Consider the following 19440-nt stretch of genomic DNA (forward strand, 5'->3'; position numbering starts at 1 on the left):
AGGGTTCCAAGGCTTTGAGCCATCCTCAACTGCTTTCCCAGGCCACAAGCAGAGAGCCAAGTGGGAAGCAGGGCCACTAGGATTAGAAACGGTGACCATATGGGATCCCAGGTTTGCAAGTCAAGGACTTTAACCACTACACTTTTGTGCCAGACCCTCTAATAGCCTTTTGATTGTGGTCTTTTGTTTCTCCCATGTGTAGACTTATGTCATCTGCAAACAGGAATGATTTACCTTGCTCATTTTTATTTTTTATTTTTTTGTGGGAACTGTACGGCTCTTTTTTTAATTACTAATTATATTGCATTATGTGATACAGTTTCATAGGCTCTGGGATTCCCCCCTCCCATCCACAATACCCGCCCCCTCCCCCCATTGTGGATTCTTACATCTTGTTGCATTACCGCAGTTCAAATTCAGTCAAGAGTCTTTCTTTGTATACCTGTATCAAGCATAGAGTCCAGCATCTAATTCTCCAGATAAATTCAACGGTTTCTTGGGGAGACCATCTCTGGTCTGAAGGTGGAGCTGACAGAATATCATCCCAATCAATTAAAAGCCCCAACACAATATCAACAACAATTTATAACATTATGGCATTAATTTACCTGGTGTTGAGTAATCAATATGCTAAAAAATGCAAGTTCTTAACCACATCCTTTGACTACTTTATTGACATTTCAATTTCAGTTTATATATAGAACCAACCCCAAGCAGCCTGTATCTCATGCAATAAGATATTGTGATGTAACCAGTGAGCATACAATCAATGTGAGTCAGACTGTTTATGATCTACATCAAAGAATTGTAAAACCTAATATACTTTTAAGACCCTAAGCTACATGTAAAAGGGGGCGGGAGAGCAGAGAAATCTTCCATCTCCTTAGAAGGTGTGAGGAAGTCGAGAGGTATAACCTATCAGGACCATAACTGGTAACTCATAGACTACAGACTTGAATCAGTATTAGACAATAGTAAAACTACAAAGTCATATGGGGGAGAATCAAGAGTGATCCTGACAATCTCTTAACAGGAAGTCATATGCACAGAGCCGCGGGGGGGGGGGGGCGGTTAGAGTGGAGCAGATGGACAGGAGGAGGTTGTTTCCCAACTCTGAAGTCTCTCACATCTTCACCAAGGACTATCAGTATGGGCACCAAGGACTACATCCCAACTAACCAAGGAGACCACGGGGAACTGGAGTGCCTCCGGAGGCTGAGAACTCTTTTGGAACTAAGACCACATGGGATGAAAGAAGCCCAAATTCTTCCTCACAGGATCCAAGGGCATCAGAACAACAGCCAGGATCCCTGAGTGGTCTGCAGAAACAGAAGAACAGTAAACTTCCTTCGGTACTAGGGAGAGGAGCTTTCTCCAGTCCTTACTTAGTTCCTTCCAATTTTAGATCCCCTCCCTCTCTTGCAATGACCATTGGGGTCACTCCAGAGTCCCCTCCAGAACAACCAAAACACCAAAACAAACAAACCACTCAAGAAATGGGCACAAGAAGTGGACAGACGTTTCACAAAGGAACAAACCCAAATGGCAAACAAACATATGAAAAAATGCTCAAGTTCCCTGGCAATAAGGGAAATCCAAATTAAAACAACAATGAGGTACCACCTAACGGTAGTAAGGATGGCTCACATACAAAAACCAACAACAACACTTGCTGGCGAGGATGTAGGGAAAAGGGAACCCTACTCCACTGCTGATGGGACTGCAGGTTAGTACAGCCTTTATGGAAATCAGTATGGAGGACACTCAAACAACTGAAAATCTGCATACCATATGATCCAGCAATAGCACTCCTAGGACCGGCGGCTCACTTGGGGAGTGAATCATCGGATGGAAGATCTTCTCTCTGTCTCTCTTCCTTTCTGTATATCTGACCTTGCAATAAAAATAATTAAATCTTTAAAAAAAAAAAAAACCTCTGTTGCCATATTCCTAGATGGAGTTGCATTCAGCTTCCACTTTCTCAGTCTGCACATACCTGATCCTAAGCATTTTCCGGTCTAAATCCCTTCAACAGTCAGACATGGGAGATGAATCCTTCTCCAAGTATACTCAATAGCCAAATGTATGCAGTTCTGACCCACAAGCAGCTAGAGCACAGGCTGTAGACTGCTGGTCAGTCTGCAGTAGTGCCTCACGTTCTGGACTCCGTGCTGTGAGATTTGTGGTTCCTGGATGCCCTGGAGAACAAAGACTAACAACTCACCAGGAAGTGCTTTGCTGGCCAATGATGCTCCCCTCCCATCTCCTAGTACATTTATGGACCGGCTGTTGTCATCATTCACCAAAGTTCTCCAAACTTCTAGACAAATTAGTTTGAGGGAATAAAGTATCAAAATGAAACAAAACGGATATGCAGCAGACACAATGGAAGATAAGAAGCTTTAATAAATCAGCATTTAAAAATTTTTATAAAGTGATAAAAAAAAAATGATTGCCGTGACTATGCCTGTGGATACGGCTATAGCCCAGAGTGAGTTGTGAAGCTTCATAGATGAACCCGAAGTGAGGTGCCGAGTCGTCGGAATCCGACGCGTCTCCTGAAGCATGATGCACTTAGATTTGGGGTAGATCCCAGAAAAAAAGTCTTCCATGTTAATATTCATCAGAAAATGGGTAATTTGGATGTCCAATACCACTAAAATGAGAAAAACAGACAACCTCAACTCAGTCAATACATTTTTAGCATATTCAAGACCTGAATCCTCTGAGCTGATATTAGAGAAAAGCTAATTTTATTTTCCCTCGTTTTAAAATCTTACATTCAAGAACATGACCTTATACTAAATATAGTGTGTCGTTTTCATTTTTTATATCATATTGTTTAACTTGGTGTTTAAATACAAAACATGCAGTACAAGAAATTCAAGCATATTTCTCCGACATAGCTGCATCTTTCAACGATGCGAGGCAGTATCTGAAGCTATTGTGCATCAGTATATAGACATTCGCCTAGTCTGTCACAGGAAACAGAAACTTATTTTACCTATTTTTGACCAATGATTTTTCATCTATTTTATCCATTTTTGACCAAGAATATTCAATATTTACAAATATTTCAAGTGGTAAATATTACAGTTGACAATTTGACATCACTTTTATTAAATCCTCCATTATTTACTGTGCATATTATACAGTCATGGGATAGATAATTGAACAAAAAAAACACTTTGATTAGATAGTATACTATGTGCAAAGGCTTCTTATATAGTTTACGTAAGTCTATATCTCTAAGTACTGAAAACATAAAGTGGCCACAATCCATACTTATTGAAAACATTAAAAGATAATAAGTATCCATGACTTCACACTTTCTATGTAGCTTTGCTTATATTTTATTTCAGCCTTCATTCCACTATGGTAATAAAACATCCAACAGTTTTGAATATATGCAATTGTGAATAGGAACAATCTCTTCATACATTATCAATTTTATTTCTGTCATAAATTAAAAATACCACAAAAGGCAGGAATCTATATTCTTTGTCAACATTATATTACTGTGTTTTCTCAGAGTTCCTAGAGCACAAAAGAAAAATAAAGCTTTGTGTTGGCTCTAAGTTACCCTCATTGTGGGTTTTTTCTTTATTTCAATCTCATTCTGTGGCTGAAAGTCAATCTAAAGATTTCATCTTCTGCAAATCACAATATTTCAAGAAATCATAACCAAATGTTTCAGTTGATCCACTGAGACCAGCCTTTCTTAGGTTCAATGCAGATATTGAGTTCTTATCAAACTCCCAGTGAAAAGGAAAGGAGTGATTTAAAGCTATCAAACAGGAGGTTAAAAGAACACAAAGGGAAATGCCATAGAGAAAGGAAAAAAATGTCTGCCTGTGGATGCCCCTGGACCCTGCACCCTTGTGGGAGGCCTGGAAGAGACCCCTGTGTTCTGGTTTCAGATTGGCTCAGCTCCAGCCCTTGCGGCCACTAGAGGAATGAACTTGAGGAGTGAAAGCCATCTTCAATTGTTTTCCCAGGCCACAAGCAGGGAACTGGATGGGAAGCAGGGCTGCCTGGATTAGAACCATTGCTCATATGGGATCCCGACGCGTGCAAGGCGAGGACTTTAATTACTAGGCTATTGCACAAGGCCCCACTGGCATTATGTTTTAAGTGGGTGAAATTATTTTTATGTACTTAAATATATAATTTGGGACAAACGAATGATATGAAATAAATCAACAAACACAACTGGAAGAAAAGTCTAACATTGAACAGCGTAGGTTAAGTTTCTTTTTCCAAACTTTTAAAGATTCAAGACTATTTTGAGGAGAAAATGTATCAGACATTAATGAATTGTTTCTAGAAATGAGGAGTGAATTTGACTTTTACAGATACTGAAATATTTATACAATCGTAGGTCTGTAAAAATTGGAAGGGAATTGTTTTAATGTCCTATAAAAACCCCAAAGGTGGGATGAAAACAGAATTACTACCTTAGGATTGCCTTGAACGCATGCCCATAGAAAGAACAAGCCCAGTGGCTAACACCAATCCTACATTCCTACTGTGAAACTATAAGCATGCAATGCTTTTAACAAAATCACTTACAATTCAAGGTGAGAATAGCGAAGATTTTTATCCAAGCCATCTAGTGTTTTCATATCCTCTGAAGGCAATTCAAAGTCAAAAATCTGTTAGGGAAGTAGAAAATGTTTTCTTAGATTTTTGTTGTGTATATGTTCATCCAGAAAATCCTGAAATCTCGTCTAACATTTTGAAATAACAAAGGACTAACATGCTTCAACGGATGGATCACAATCTGAAAATAAAGTTCAGACTAGATACCACGTGGGAAGTTGAGTAGGGAAATAACTTCCAACGCTTCACTCATCAGTCCAGGGGAATTTTTAAACTACAAAATTACGAATATAAAAAAATTTTCTATGTTTTGTGTAAAATGTGTTTTGTTGTAGAACTATAAAAAAGCTTATAACTCTGATGTCTTCATTGAGAACAGAGACACTGTCAGCATGTTCAAACAGAATAAAAAATTTGAATCGGTGTTTCCCAAGACAGGAAAAACTAAGTGCAAATGACACATGAATATTTGACTACATATGCAATACAAACTAAAATGAAAACTTTAAAAGCAAATATTTTCTAATCTATGTCCTAATTTGAAAATAAAGAAAAAAAAATCACCTATGCAAAACCACAAAGTGTATTGTGAAATGTAAAGCTGAAACATTATTCTGCTTTCTATACAATCATAATTCTTTCTAGTCATGACTATCAAAAACATGCATGAATTTGGAAACATGAGCAGAACCAGAGAACAAGTGTGGCCCCAAGAGTTCATGACATCTTGCAAAGAAGCACATACACGATGAGTATTGTGTGGGTTTATGGGTGCCTACAGCCCCGCACCCTCATCACCTGGGCATTCTCCTTGATCCGCTTCTCATTGAAGCTCTTGGCCAGGACCACCACCCCACGCTGCAGCTGGTAGCGAAGGGCAATCTGGGCTGGAGATCGTTTATGCTTTTTGGCCATGGCAGAAATCACTGGGTCTTCCAGTAGTACTGGGGAATTCTGATCCACCCTGGAGAAAGAGGCAGGAAGTTGAACTCCTTGAGATGAGTATTGAGATTGGAGGCCTCCAAAAACAGTTTAAATCTTCTTTCTTTAACAGTACTTCTCAGGGTCCAGTGGTGTGGCCTAGTGGCTAAAATCCTCACCCTGAACACACCCAGGATCCCATATGGGCACCGGTTCTAATCCCGACAACTCCACTTCCCATCCAGCTCCCTGCATGTGGCCTGGGAGAGTGGTCAAGGATGGCCCAAAGCCTTGGGATCCTGCACCCGCGTGGGAGACCTGGAGGAAGTTCCTGGCTCCTGACTTCAGATCGGCACAGCACTGGCCATTGCGGTCACTTGGGGAGTAAACCATCGGATGGAAGATCTTCCTCTCTGTCTCTCCTCCTCTATGTATTTCTGATTTTCCAATAAAAATAAATCTTAAAAAAAAAAATCAGTGCTTCTCAATTGTGGTCCTTGGATCTGCAGTCAGTATTATCTGCAATGTTTTCTGAAATGTAAACTCTCACCTCTCCCTGAGCCAGGTAAGAGTTAAGTCTGTAAAAGTAAATATTTTGCAACTCATAGTATTTTATCCACAATGGTATTTGGGAAATCTGTCTTGGTTTTTGTTTATTCATTTTGCCTTGTGTTTACCATTGTGGAAGTCGGTGTGATCCCAGAGCACTATAGGCAACAAGAACAATGCCTTTGGATTTGCAGAAGTTCAACAGTTTGCTCTGGTTGAGATACAGATGACATTCCACCTGTAGAGAGACAACATAAGAGAGAATCAGGCTCTACAAAATGCTGATCTAAAACGTAGCTGACTTTTAAGAAGAAATATGAGATTTAAATCAAATGTAACATCAAGCTAACATTTTTAATTTTACTTTAAGGATATTTATTTGAAAAAAAAAGATAGAGTGAGATCTACCAACTTCTGATCCACCTGTGTCTCTCCCATTGCTGGTAGGGATACATGTACTTTTGTCATTATGAACTAATTCATGTACTTTAACAGATAGCTAAAGCAGAAATTGAGCAGCGAAGATTGCAGCCATCCTAAGCAGCTACTTAGCATGTTGTATTTTTTTTAAAGTAGAAGGGACAGTCAAAATGCAAATAATTTCTTAGATATTTAAACTATATCCGGTTAGGAAATATTTATCCAACAACACCCAATTAAGCAAAACTTATTAAGGGGTATTATGTCCTCTTGAATTTTCCAACATAAGAAATTACTAGTAATTTCAGTGGTGAAACATATCCACATCCAAGGGATCTAACTTTAAATATATAGAAGATTGGAGTAAAGAAACAAGTCATGTATTCTAACAAAGAACTATCTGCAAAATCCAGAGCAACTGATAAAGTGCAACTATCATCACAAAAACCAAAATTGCTGAGCATTCTAAGGAAAAAGCATGGACAATATGACAAATATTTGTGTGACTTACTTTAGTCTTGCCTTTAAAGGGCACATTTAGGGAGAAGGAAGGAAAGCTATAGTATGGATTTAAGTAAAGTGATATGAAGAAAAATTGTTATCTGCTTTAGATAAAATTATGCAACTATGCCATGTTCAATCAGAAATGGTCTCTGAAATATATAGGATTCAATAGTGAGTTTTCTTATCACATACATACGCATGAATTTTGGATACATGAAAAACTTCAGTAATTATTGATATGAGTGGGAAAATAAGGAATATCTGCAAAAACAGAATTTCAGAAGGCAATAGTTATTAAAATTTAAAAGTTGGAATAAAACAAATGTTCTTAATTTTATTGTATTCTGCTTGAAAATAAGAGTGCTACATCATTATGAACAAAGTCATAGATTGTGTAGGCCATTATTTCTAGTGTGAGGTATTTATTGAATGATTGGAAATTGCTAGACACTAAGATAGAACATGGAACTGGGCACAGAATAGATGGGCATAAACTGATGATTCAGTGGCAGGAAGCAGGACGGGAATCAAATTAAAGTAGGCCTGAGGATAAGATCAGCCTAAATTCTGCTAAAACTTCCCTAGTGTCTATGCTGGCTACCACAGTGACATCATGATAGCCAATTTAATCCCTTCCCCCCTTGACATTTTGATAGTCTTAGTTTTGTTTTCCCCTGTATCAGGAACTTTCTTTAAGACACCTGTAAGAAGAGATGCCAGGAACATTCATGTCTCCAAATCCTTGTCCCTTACCTTCTCTTACATCCATTCAAAATTTATTTACTGCTCCTTAGATGTTTTCATGCCTTCTTTCTTAAATACCAAGTGTTCCACATCTGCTTCTGCTGTCGGTGCTTCAGGGGATCCTCCACAGGCCTCTTCATGCACCATGGATAAATCCATCTGCCCACTGAGATTTGTTTATTACTTGCTGCCCCTCTAGATCATTTCTCCTCCTACAGATTCCTACACATCTGAATACTAACTTCACCTTTTCAAAAAGACATTAGCAGACTGAAAATGCAAGACACTACCTGCCCTTTCATAAAGTATCTCTGCCTGCAGAGTCTTTGGATAACCAAAATAAGTGAAACGGGAGTGGAGGACAAATGGGCATGTGACAGTAGAAAAACATGAGACTGAGAATTCTTACCTGGTTGCAGACAGGCTTGTACTTGAGGCCTGGCTTGTTCAAAATCATCTCCAACAGTCTGCGGTTGAAGTTGGAAACCCCGATGGACTTCACCAGCCCTGCATCCTTGCACTTTTCCATGGCCTAGGAGGAGAGATTGTGAGGAATAAATTCTTGTGTCCTGCTTGGAAAAGTAGAAAATTCAATGTACAAAGACAGAATAATGTGCTTGCCCTTAGTGCTCTGAATTCTTCTCTGTTACTCTCTGCTAAATCCAATTATTGTATCCCACTGCATTTTTTTCTGCACATTAACCTGTAACAGTGGCAAGAATTCCTAAATCCAACAATAAATATTCCTTTCTTTTAAACTGAAATTCAACTTCATGCTCCCTGTTATTAAACCCTTTTACTCACCTCCCAAGTGGCACAGAGATCCACTGTGTCAAATATTACTTTTCCGTTTTCATCTTTTGGAACTATATCCTCACCAGGCTAGAACAAAGCAGGCATTTATCACTATGTTACCAGACTCAGCAATCCAGATCTTATCAATACACTCATATATATTTGGCTTAGCATTCATAAAATTTATATACTTACACTTGTACATTACATATGTAGCATTGCAAATGTCACTATGTTATATACTTCCTCTTCGAATAGCCACACTATCTGTTGTTAAACACAATTTTCTAGTTTTTAATAAGGTCCCATGTATTTGTGTCACTTTGTGCTTTTCTTTCCTATTGTCCAGATAGATGTGTCTGTTTCACTTTGACAGACATTAGTTACATGACACTGAATTGACCAATACTTAATTCAAATCTTGCCCCAAAATATACAGAGTTGCTCATGTTCCTGCAAATTTGGAGCCAAACAGCATGTGCTTATATCAAAGAACATAAATCAATATTCTTTTCCACCATAGTATTAAAAGATGCAGGGTAGCTTCAAATGTTTGTGTTCATGTTTAGAATTTCTGCATAGGTGTATATGCCACAAAATTAAAAGGCTAAGATAAAAATCTAACATACATGTTTTATTGTTGGGGAAAATACTGATACAGAAATATCCTCTAAAATTACTTCCAATCATTATATGTACTCATAGCTCGAGATCCCCATTATATATATACAACAAAATATATTGCATAAAACAATTTAAGAAATCTCTGTAGCTTACATATTTTAAGCTTCCATACCCTTATCAGAATCTCTTATTCATTCATGAAAATTATGGTCACATCTGTACTTACAATGAAAATATCTGATGTTGATCACCTACCTTCATAGGTACTGGGAAGTGAATAATATAGAGATCAATATAGTCCAGTTGAAGTTTTTTCAGTGACTGTTCCAAGCATGTTCGAACCAGCTCTGGTCGATGGAAAGTGGACCAAAGCTGCAGGAATTAAGTAATAAAGGGTTGACAAAATTAACATATCATTCAAAGTTCTTGTTTTTCTTCATTTAGTGAATATCTTCTTGTATTAATTTAATTGTGATGAGTGCTTAATGAAAACAATCCATTTGTTTTAAGTTTCCTACATTTTTACTTATAAACAGAACTTTTGTTGTTTAGATAATCCTCATAATTACCCTAACCCAACAAAGCAAGAAAGCAACCAACAGAATGGTTGAGAATTTTTTCATACTGCACAACTAATAGCAGACTAATATTTGGGCTTTATAAGGAGCTTAAAAACTCAACCACAGAAAAGCAAACAATCCTGTGAAAAAAAATGGGTGAAGGAAATAAACAGATATTTTCAAAAGAAGAGATTCAAATGCCTAACAGATATATAAAAAAATTCTCAGACTCCCTGTCAGGGAAATATAGATGAAAAGTACGTTGAAGTTCCACCTAATTCCAGTGAAGTTTGCCTACATTTAGGCCATCAACATCTGCTGGCCTTGGTGTGGGGTACTAGGTGCCTTCCTTCACTATGGGTGAGAGTGTAAGTTAGCACAACCTCTATGAAAATTGATCTACTATAGGACCCAGCTATCCCACTCTGGAACCCTTCCAAAGAAAGTGAATCTGTATATGAGAAAGTGACCTATACTCTTATAACAACGCGATCAGCAATAGTGAAAACATGACAATAAACTAGATGTTTATTGAAAGTAAAATGAATACACCTACTTCACGATGTGCTGTTCAGCCATTAAAAGATAAAATTCTATGGTTGGCAACAAAATGGTCCAGTTAAATAAGCCAATCCCCAAAATACATATCATTCATTCTCTCTGATATAAGGCAATTTTCATGCAAAGAAACAATACAACTAGAACAACATCATAATAGAAGAAAAACAGAAATACAGAACAATACAATAGAAAACAGAAATAAAAAGCAAATCCACAAATTTATACCAATTAATTAAATGAAAACTTGCTAAAAATATTCCATGGATCAAGAAATATCTCTACCACTCCTAGAAAAAAATTTTTTTTTCCTCATCATAAGCTTGAAACATCCCTATACTATTACAAACTATATCAAAATTAATTCACATTGGATCAAGTATGTAAACTAAAACTGGGACCTAACAAACTAGTACAGAACATCGCGAGACATTGACTTGGGCCATAAATTTTTGGGTAAGACTCCTGAAGCTCAGAGAGTAAAATGAAAATAAATAAAGAAATAAACAAGTGAAGTTTTATCAAGCTGAGAACCCTCACACAAGAAAGAACCAATTACAAAATGAATGAGCAGAATGAGATAAACTGTTTTGAAATTATGCATCTGACTACCCAAAACATACTGAAGGATAAAAGCAGTCCTCTATGTAGGTCCCACAGAAAAACAGGCTCACACATAAGCTAGGGGAGGACCTACACAGCCAACCTGGGGAGATGAGCTTGAGACACATGAGTCAACAATTTCTGGGTTAAAATGGGCAAAGCCAGCAAGACCAGATGCTAACATATAATGTGAACCGGCAGCCGCACCCTGTTGATTTGAAAGTGCAAGGTTAACAGCTGAATCATTGCTTATTTATCTCCCTGCTCACTCGTTCCCCATGTCACTAAACACTTGTGACAAGGGAAATTCAATGCTCACTCTTTTGGGGTGACCCAGTCTGACAACATCTGCCTCAAATAAAGGCTACTTCTTTTTTTCACAAGTGGCTATTGGCTCATTGGTGGTCATATTTCAGCACCAATATTAGAAAAGCAATGAACTGGAAAACAACAATGGATAACATAGCAAATAACATGAATACTTATCTTGTAAAAAACATAAAAATGCCCAAGAGATGTATTTAGAAACGCTCAGGTTCACTGGCATATACAAACAGAAAAATAAAAACCACAGTGAAGTATTATCTCACTCCAGGTAGATTGGCTATCATCAGTAAAAGCAACAACACAAATGTCTCCACAGTTAGATAATGGTACCCTTATTTCCTCACTCTATGATCATTGTCACATATCCTCTCATTTGTATTATAAATATCCTGGTTCCCAAACAAAAATGGAGTATATGCATATGCAAATATCTGCAATATAAAGTTAAAATAGAAACATATTAAAATGTTTACTTACTTGTTTTTAAAGATTTATTCTTTTTAATTGGAAAGTCAGATATACAAAGAGAAGGAGAGAGAAAGAGAAAGCTCTTCTGTCTACTGATTCACTCCCTAAGTGGCTATAACAGTCGGAGCTTCATCAGATCCAAAGTTAGGAGTTAGGAGCTTCTTCCAGATCTCCTGTGCAGGTACAGGGTACACAGGCTTTGGGCCATCCTTGACCGCTTTCCCAGGCCACAAGCAGGGAGCTGGATGGGAAGTGCGGCTGCTGGGACACGAATCAGAGCCTGTATGGGATGCTAGAGCTTTCAAGGGGAGGACTTTGAGCACTAGGCTCCTGTGTCATGCCCGAATTTTTATTTCTTCAAAAATAAATTTAGAAAGTAATACAAAGAAAATACGTGATTACATGATTAAACTGTGGAAAAATAATTTCTCCAAAACATTTGACAAAATTATACGATTATCATTCTACTTATCCTATCTCCTTAATTAACACACCACACATCAATCATCATACCTTAGAAGTGTAGAATATGTCTTCTCTTTTCACAGTGCCATCTGCAATCTTGCTACGGATGGCCTGGCCAACTTCTTCCTCATTTTGGTAGGCATAAGCAGCATCAATATGGCGAAATCCAGCATCTATAGCTTTTCTGATGGCGTCCACAGCCTCACTCTTAGGATTCTGGAGAAGTAGACAAAAGTAGTGTTTGTGGGTCCATATGATGAGACTTTGATAGGGCATCATAGTGACCTTCACAGGAATCATATATTTCTCATTTACTTGAATGATTCTCATTTTAGTGTGATCAATTTATCACAACTTGCGTATATCTTCCCTAATAGCAAAAGGTAGGTAGACCAGGAATTTCTTCACATGAAGCCATCACTGTTGTCAAATAAATGCAGGAATAATGCCAGGTTTATTGAGCTGATAGGATGATTTACAGGACATACTAATAGGTGAATGTCATGATTGTTATTTGCAAAATGTGCTTACCAGTGAAACTTCACACAAGGGGAAATTAAATGGAATAAAATATAGAACAAATACAGCAGAAACCTTGGTGAGTGTTCTAACAGAGAGTTCTAACAGAGAGTTATAATAAAAAGAACACATTCAATCCTGTCAGAATTGAATTTGATGGCATTTAAGAAACTATCTTTCATGAAAGCTGTTTATCTAGACTTTCCACTGCAAGATTTCCATTCAGGTTTTCTCACTGAGCTATCCTCTGCTAACCCTCACAAATATCCAATTCATCAAAGAAAAGCAAATATACACACACTACTCTCTCTGAACAGGCATTTTAGCTGAAGTCACCTTCTTGGTAAATTATGAAGTGTAAAGGAACAAAAGTTTCCTTACATTAATTGTAACAAGATTGAAATAAGCCTGTGAATGTACAGAGGATATTTCACTAATTATTTTTCTTCAGAGCCATTCTGTCTGTAGCCCTCCTACCTTCCTTCCTCCCCTAAATAAACTAACAAAATGAGAGCAGTAAGCATGCATGCTCATGGGATACGACTTTCCACATGAGAAGCTACCTGTATAATATAGAGTTACATCATTATCAACTCTGAAGACCAAGTCATTTCTATTAGACAAAATATAAATCAGTAAATTTTAAAACCACACACTTCTCAAAAACTGAACAAAGATTTGAAACCCTTGTTTAAAGGACAAACAGAACCTCAATACAAACTCTTTTAATTTATTTGTGTAATTCTATAGGTTGGCTTTATTGAATGAAACAGCAATGCACTGGACACCACATACTTCTTCCCTCTCCTAACACTAAGAACTCGTAAATGTAGCAGTCGAGCCTTTCTCTGGTGTGCTTGATTCTTCTCTCCTTCATGCAACTTCTGGAAAGTAGCAAAGCCAACCATGTCTTCAGAACACACTGCAGTGATTTACATACATATTACACTAGACTAGAATATAAATTCAAATTTGATGCAAACAGTCCCATGTCAAAAGAAAACAGAATTTCTAATTTGTGGTAGATAGTCATGTGTCAGATAATCATGTAATGACAAAACAATATCAGTGTGCAAATCCCCGCCATCATATTCACTTTTATTTCATAGGAATAAAAAACACATCTTCCATGAATTGGCAATTTAATTTTTCTCTGATTAGGTCCTCATTTTCTCTAACATGATGTTGCATTATCCTTCAAGCATGCTTCCTAGAAGTCAGAATAACACACGGAAAAGTCTATCTGGGACATGTTCTGTGATATTACTATTTTTTTAAGATTTGTTGGAAAGTCAGATACACAGAGAGGAGGAGAGACAGAGAAGAAGATCTTCGGCCTGATGATTCACTCCCCAAGTGGCCACAAAGGCTGGTTCTATGCCCATCTGAAGCCAGGAGCCAGGAACTTCCTCCAGGTCTGTCATGCGGGTTTAGGGTTCCGCGGATTTAGTGTCCCAAGGCTTTTGGCTGTCCTCGACTGCTTTCCCAGGTCACAAGCAGGGAGCTGGATGGGAAGCACAGCTGCCGGGATTAGAAGCGATGCCCATATGGGATCCCAGTACATGCAAGACAAGGACTTTAACCACTATGCTGTCACGCCAGGCCTAGTATTACTATTTTATCAACAACAGAATAACACACCCCTCTTTATAATCTACATGATTCCCCTCTAGAAACAAACAAAAAGATATTGACATAGTTAATTATTATAGAAGAAAATATTTCTTGAATTACAGTAAAAAAGAATAAAAAGCAGAGAAGTGACTCCAATCACAATTAAATCAGGTAAGTTGAGCAAAATAACAGTCTCGCGGACTATTGACTTCATTAACAGCTGGGGACCACAGAATCAGACTGTCAGGGAAAGCAAAATGTGACTTATTCAGAGGCCTTGGGAAACACTAGCCTGGCGACATGGAGAACAAAGCAAAACCTGGAAGTCCTGCAGCAGCTGAGTGACTCCGCCTCTCAGACTTGCCACCCTCCCTAAATTTATCCTCTTTTGTCTACTCAAGCATAAAGTAACCAGGCTTACCTCTGAAGAAGCAAAGGTGCCAAATCCCAGCACAGGAATGGAATGACCATCATTTAATGCCACACGCTGGTGTTTCAGATCCATTGCCTTTGAAATCTGTGGCCTGGCCAAATGCCTTTTGTTTATTAATTCTGCCTTCTCAGATCTGTAGCCTGCTCAAACACCTTCTGTTTATATCTTCTGCCTTCTTAGGAGCTTTGTGGAAGCCAAAGTTCCAAGTGCTTATCTGAAGGTTGATGTCATATGGGAGGCATAAAGTTAAAGTGCTATTCCACATGTACGGAAAGACTTGAAGCGAGAGTCCACTGCTTTATATGAACGAGACCTTTAAGTATGGATTATAAAAAAAGTCACAATAGATTTTTCCCTTTGCAAGGGTTTCTATGTTGGATGTCCTTCTGGGCTAGAACCTACAAAGGCCATCCCTGTTGATGGCCTTTTAACACTTAGGAAATAGCTGTATAATTTCTGTGCTGTCCAATTGAAAGTGATATTTTTCTGGCAACCTGGTGAGGACCAAATGGTGACTTTCCTGGTAACTTGATAACCTGGTGAGGAATCGTGGCTTTCCCCAAGAAAGGCTAATTTTCCTTCTCACTGAAATGTCTGGCTTCTCGGGGTTTCAGTAATATCCTATTTGCCAATATTTGCAGTACATGCAAACTTGTGATAGTGAAATGGTGGTTCATGGAGAATGACTTTGCTCCAGACCTGATATAATATTTTATCAGACTTGGGAAATCTAACTCCTCTTAGAGTAGCCAGAAGTGCTTCACCATATCTATCTCATACATTACTCTGGACTCTTGCTTCAACCAAGAACTTTAGCCTGTGCTCCTTGACCCCAATCAGCACGTGATTCTGAGACTCCCAGTTGGCCACTTTGTACCCAATTTAATCAACAAACAAAACCTTAAAACAGCTAGTTCTCTTGTTACAGAGCAAAATATATTCTCACATATTCGAGTCACTGTCTTGAATAGTATTTCTGGATGAAACATTACTGCAGATCTTGAGTATTTGGAGCTCAATACTAATTAGGAGTCCCTAAATCTACCCAGTCCTACTTTCAGTACTGATCTCATAGTTACCATACCTGACAGGATACTGGCTTGGAATTTATAAGCCAGGCACATTCAACATCAGCATGCTTTGATGCTAACACCTAAGAGTTCATCATACCAACAGTTTCACAAAAGTGAGCCAGATACTTGTACGACCAGAATCTCAGTGATGACATAAAGCAGAGCACAGATTCCTACTCAAGCTACCATCAACTGTTACAAATCAAGCTGTAAGGACAGAACTAGAGATAAAGCACTTTATTCAAACAAACTCAGAGGTTCATCTCCAAGAATACAATATTCATTCCACAACAACCATCCTGCAGAAGTGAAAGAACCAAATGTTATTATAGCTGTGAAAAATCAATGTAGAAACACAAGAAATATAAATAAGTAAAGTGATAAGACTCCCCAAAAGGAAAAAAATCAATGTGTTAATATTGGATTGTGAAGAAAGAGATATTAAGGAGATCTTTAAAAACGAATTAGAGAATGATTATAACACTGTTAAAAAGGAAACCGGAAATATGTTAAATGAAACTGTGAAATAACTAACATAAGTGATAATTCAACAGGGATGAGTATATTAAAAAAGAACCAAACAAATATAAATAAATAGTATACCCAATACACCAAATGAAAAACAGAAGAAAAAAAGAATCTGCTCTAGGAGATAGATATTTTAATGTATGTTAGACAACAATAACAAAAAAATAAAAAAGAAGAGAGAATTAAAAAGTATTCAGAATTTGCAGGATACAATCAAATTATCAAATATACAAAATTTAGGAGTATTTGAAAGAACATGAAAAAGCAAAGGCTTACAGAATCTAGTCAACAAAATAACAGCACAAAATTTCCCCAATTTGGTTGAAAACATGGACAAAAAAAATGTAAATGACATAGGATCCTCCAAAGACCTAATCTACAACATGAAGTGTTATAGTCAAAAATTTACAATTAAAATGTAGAATACATATAATAACAAATATAAGAAAGAAAAGCCAGATACAGTTTTAAAGGGATTTATATGAGAATGACACCAGAAACTATACAGGCCCAAACAATGGAAAGATATAGTCCAGATTCTAAAGGGGAAAAAAAATCTGCTCTTCATCAGGAATACACAACATGGCCCTGTGTGGTAGCTCAGCACCTAAAGTCCTCACCTTATACGTGCAGAGATCCCAGATGGGTGCTGGTTCTACTCCTGGAACCCTGGCTTCCCATCTAGCTCCCTGCTTGTGGCCTGGGAAAACAGTTGAGGACGGCCCAAAGCCTTGGGATCCTGCACCTCCATGGGAGACCTGGAAGAAGCTGCTGGCTCCTGGCTTTGGATCAGCTCAGCTCTGGCTATTGTGGCTGATTGGGGAGTGAATCATTGAATGGAAGATGTTCCTCTCTGTCTCTCCTCTTCTTTGTATATCTGACTGTCCAATTACAATAAATAAACCTTAAAAAAATGTAAAACACAGCTCTGATTCATAAATGAAGTTTTAGCAAAGATTTTTTTAAATAGCCCAAAATTCAAAGTATTTCTCATGATCATGCCAATGCCAATGAATGGATTAGCAAGAACAATTGCAAAAACAAGATCCGATTATATGATGTTGACCACAGGCACATTTTCTCACAGTCTGAAGGGATGGAAAAGATAAAAAAAATACCCCATGCTAGTTGAAATTAAAAAGAAAAAAAAATGAATGGAGTAGCCATAGTAACAACAGACAAAGAAACTTGAGGACAAACTATTTAGAGAGATCAAAAAAGGTCAATATAAAATAATTCTGGTGCCAATTCAACAATATGTGACATTGTAAAGGCATACATATTGAAAACAAGACACCCAGTTTTGCAAAATCATTAGACTTGTAGGCCAAGGAAAAGGAATCGAAACTCCAGAAACTATTGAACAGAAACACAATTGGTTTTAGCAGGCTTGGAAGTCTAATTCCTCTTACAGTATCCGGAAGTGCTTTATCACACGTATCTCATACATCATTCTGGATTCTTGCTAAATGAGTTAAACAAACTAAAATTATTCCCTGGAAACGGATAATCTCCTCAACCAATGATGTTGATAAAATGTATTTCAACATGCTTTAGTTTAAAATTCGATCCCTTCCTTATTCATTATAAAGATTATGGAGTTAAGGCTACAATCCATCAAGTTCCTTGAGGAAACAGTAGTGCTAGTCATTAGTGTAAGCAAAGTAGTATTGAGTAAGATTTGGAGGCACAGACAAGAAAAGAGACGCATGAGATGACATTAAAAAGTTGCACAGAAAGGGAACCAATCAACAAAATGAAAAAGCAACTAGGTTTATGTAAAATATTTATGAACTATGAGCCTGATGAAAAATCAGTACATAGGATAATTCAGGAAAACACAAAACTCCACAAAAACCAAGAGCAATCAGTACATTTTAAAAATGGGCAAAGTTGCAAATAGGCATGTTTTAAATGATGACAGAAGTTTCCAACAGACACATGAAAAAAAAAATGCATGTTATCAACACCCTTCAGGAAAATGCAAAAAGAAGCCACAGAGAACTATCATTTAAGTCCAGTTACAATGATTAATACAAAGTTGGCGGGTTCAAATTGGTATAATAGCAGGAAAAATAGTAGCCTCTTCAGCAAACAGACTCCACAAATGATTAAGGTCAATTTCAGAATGTGAAAATGTTCTTACTTTCAAACATATCCCTGTTACTTAGCTGCATTTTTCAGTACTGCACAACAATATCCAGTGTAATCTTACACCAAAATCTACAAGAAAACAGGTTTTTTTTTTCCTGATATTCAACAAGGACATGTCCACAAACTGTTCAACAGTGAAAGAATATTCATGTGGCATAGGTTACTGTTAGCAATCTGATATGGTTGGTTGCTTAATTCTTTAATATTTAGCCAATGACACAGCATAAATTACAAGATTATGAAATGGAGATAATGTCATATAAAAGATAGTTAGAATTTTATCTAATTGTATTAGCTTCCCATTTACAATTCTTAAGAAAAATACCATTTTAAGATAAAGGTAAATTGATAAGAAAGAGTTGAAAGTCAAAAGATTTCCTGTATGTCTTGCATGTTTCTATAACTACTAAAAACATAAAATGCAAACAATGAACGCTCAAACACATCTACAGGAAGTAGAAATCATTCACTGCCTGGCTTTCTGTATCCTTTTCATTGTGTCTGCGCTCTATTCTTAATTTCCCTCCACCCAAACAAAATGTTCGAAATTATAGCATATTTACCAAGTTGAAAAGATGAAACTTTAACCCTCTAATCTATTTAATTCATAGGGCATTTTTGTCATAAATTAAAACAACTCACAGGGAGCAAGAATCCATGTTACTGTTAAATTGGTATGTTTTCGCAGGGATCCTTTGGCCTGTGAGCACAAAAGGACAACAGGTATCATCATTTGGCTATACATTTTCTTTCATTATACATTTATTAAAAACTAGATTCTCATTTTGGGGGTTTAAAATCTACCTTGAAGGCTTCATATTCTACTTTGAGATAACTATAGTTTGGAAAATCATAATGTTTGACTTCTAAATTTTTAATACAAATATATTTTGCATATTTATTGGATGCAATACTAAGAAGATAACCATACTTGTCTCGTTTCCTACTCCAGCCTCCTTCTTCCCCTACCTGCCCCTCT

At 37.2% G+C, this 19440-nt stretch overlaps 2 protein-coding genes across 2 annotated transcripts in view; both read right to left on the reverse strand.

Moving 5' to 3' along the window:
* The window catches only part of LOC121148045 (prostaglandin-E(2) 9-reductase-like), a 296739-nt gene that overhangs the window by 101834 nt on the left and 175465 nt on the right, over positions 1 to 19440 (reverse strand).
* The window catches only part of LOC121148055 (prostaglandin-E(2) 9-reductase-like), a 35416-nt gene continuing 18351 nt past the window's right edge, over positions 2376 to 19440 (reverse strand). Inside the window, exons 2-10 of one of the 2 annotated variants that reach the window (XM_040968041.1) lie at positions 14695 to 14889; positions 12189 to 12356; positions 9415 to 9531; positions 8545 to 8622; positions 8150 to 8272; positions 6201 to 6310; positions 5401 to 5566; positions 4573 to 4655; positions 2376 to 2656 (exon numbers count right to left, since the gene is read on the reverse strand). In XM_040968041.1, coding sequence (XP_040823975.1) covers positions 2614 to 2656; positions 4573 to 4655; positions 5401 to 5566; positions 6201 to 6310; positions 8150 to 8272; positions 8545 to 8622; positions 9415 to 9531; positions 12189 to 12356; positions 14695 to 14778 — 972 coding nt within the window. In that variant the 5' untranslated portion in view covers positions 14779 to 14889 and the 3' untranslated portion in view covers positions 2376 to 2613. Of the gene's footprint in view, positions 2657 to 4572; positions 4656 to 5400; positions 5567 to 6200; positions 6311 to 8149; positions 8273 to 8544; positions 8623 to 9414; positions 9532 to 12188; positions 12357 to 14694; positions 15026 to 19440 lie in introns of those variants that run through there. The other variant, XM_040968042.1, reaches the window with a different exon arrangement.

The sequence above is a fragment of the Ochotona curzoniae genome, unplaced genomic scaffold, assembly GCF_017591425.1.
Source record: "Ochotona curzoniae isolate NIBS_2020 unplaced genomic scaffold, NIBS_Ocur_1.0 scaffold_4683, whole genome shotgun sequence".
NCBI classification, from domain to species: domain Eukaryota; kingdom Metazoa; phylum Chordata; class Mammalia; order Lagomorpha; family Ochotonidae; genus Ochotona; species Ochotona curzoniae.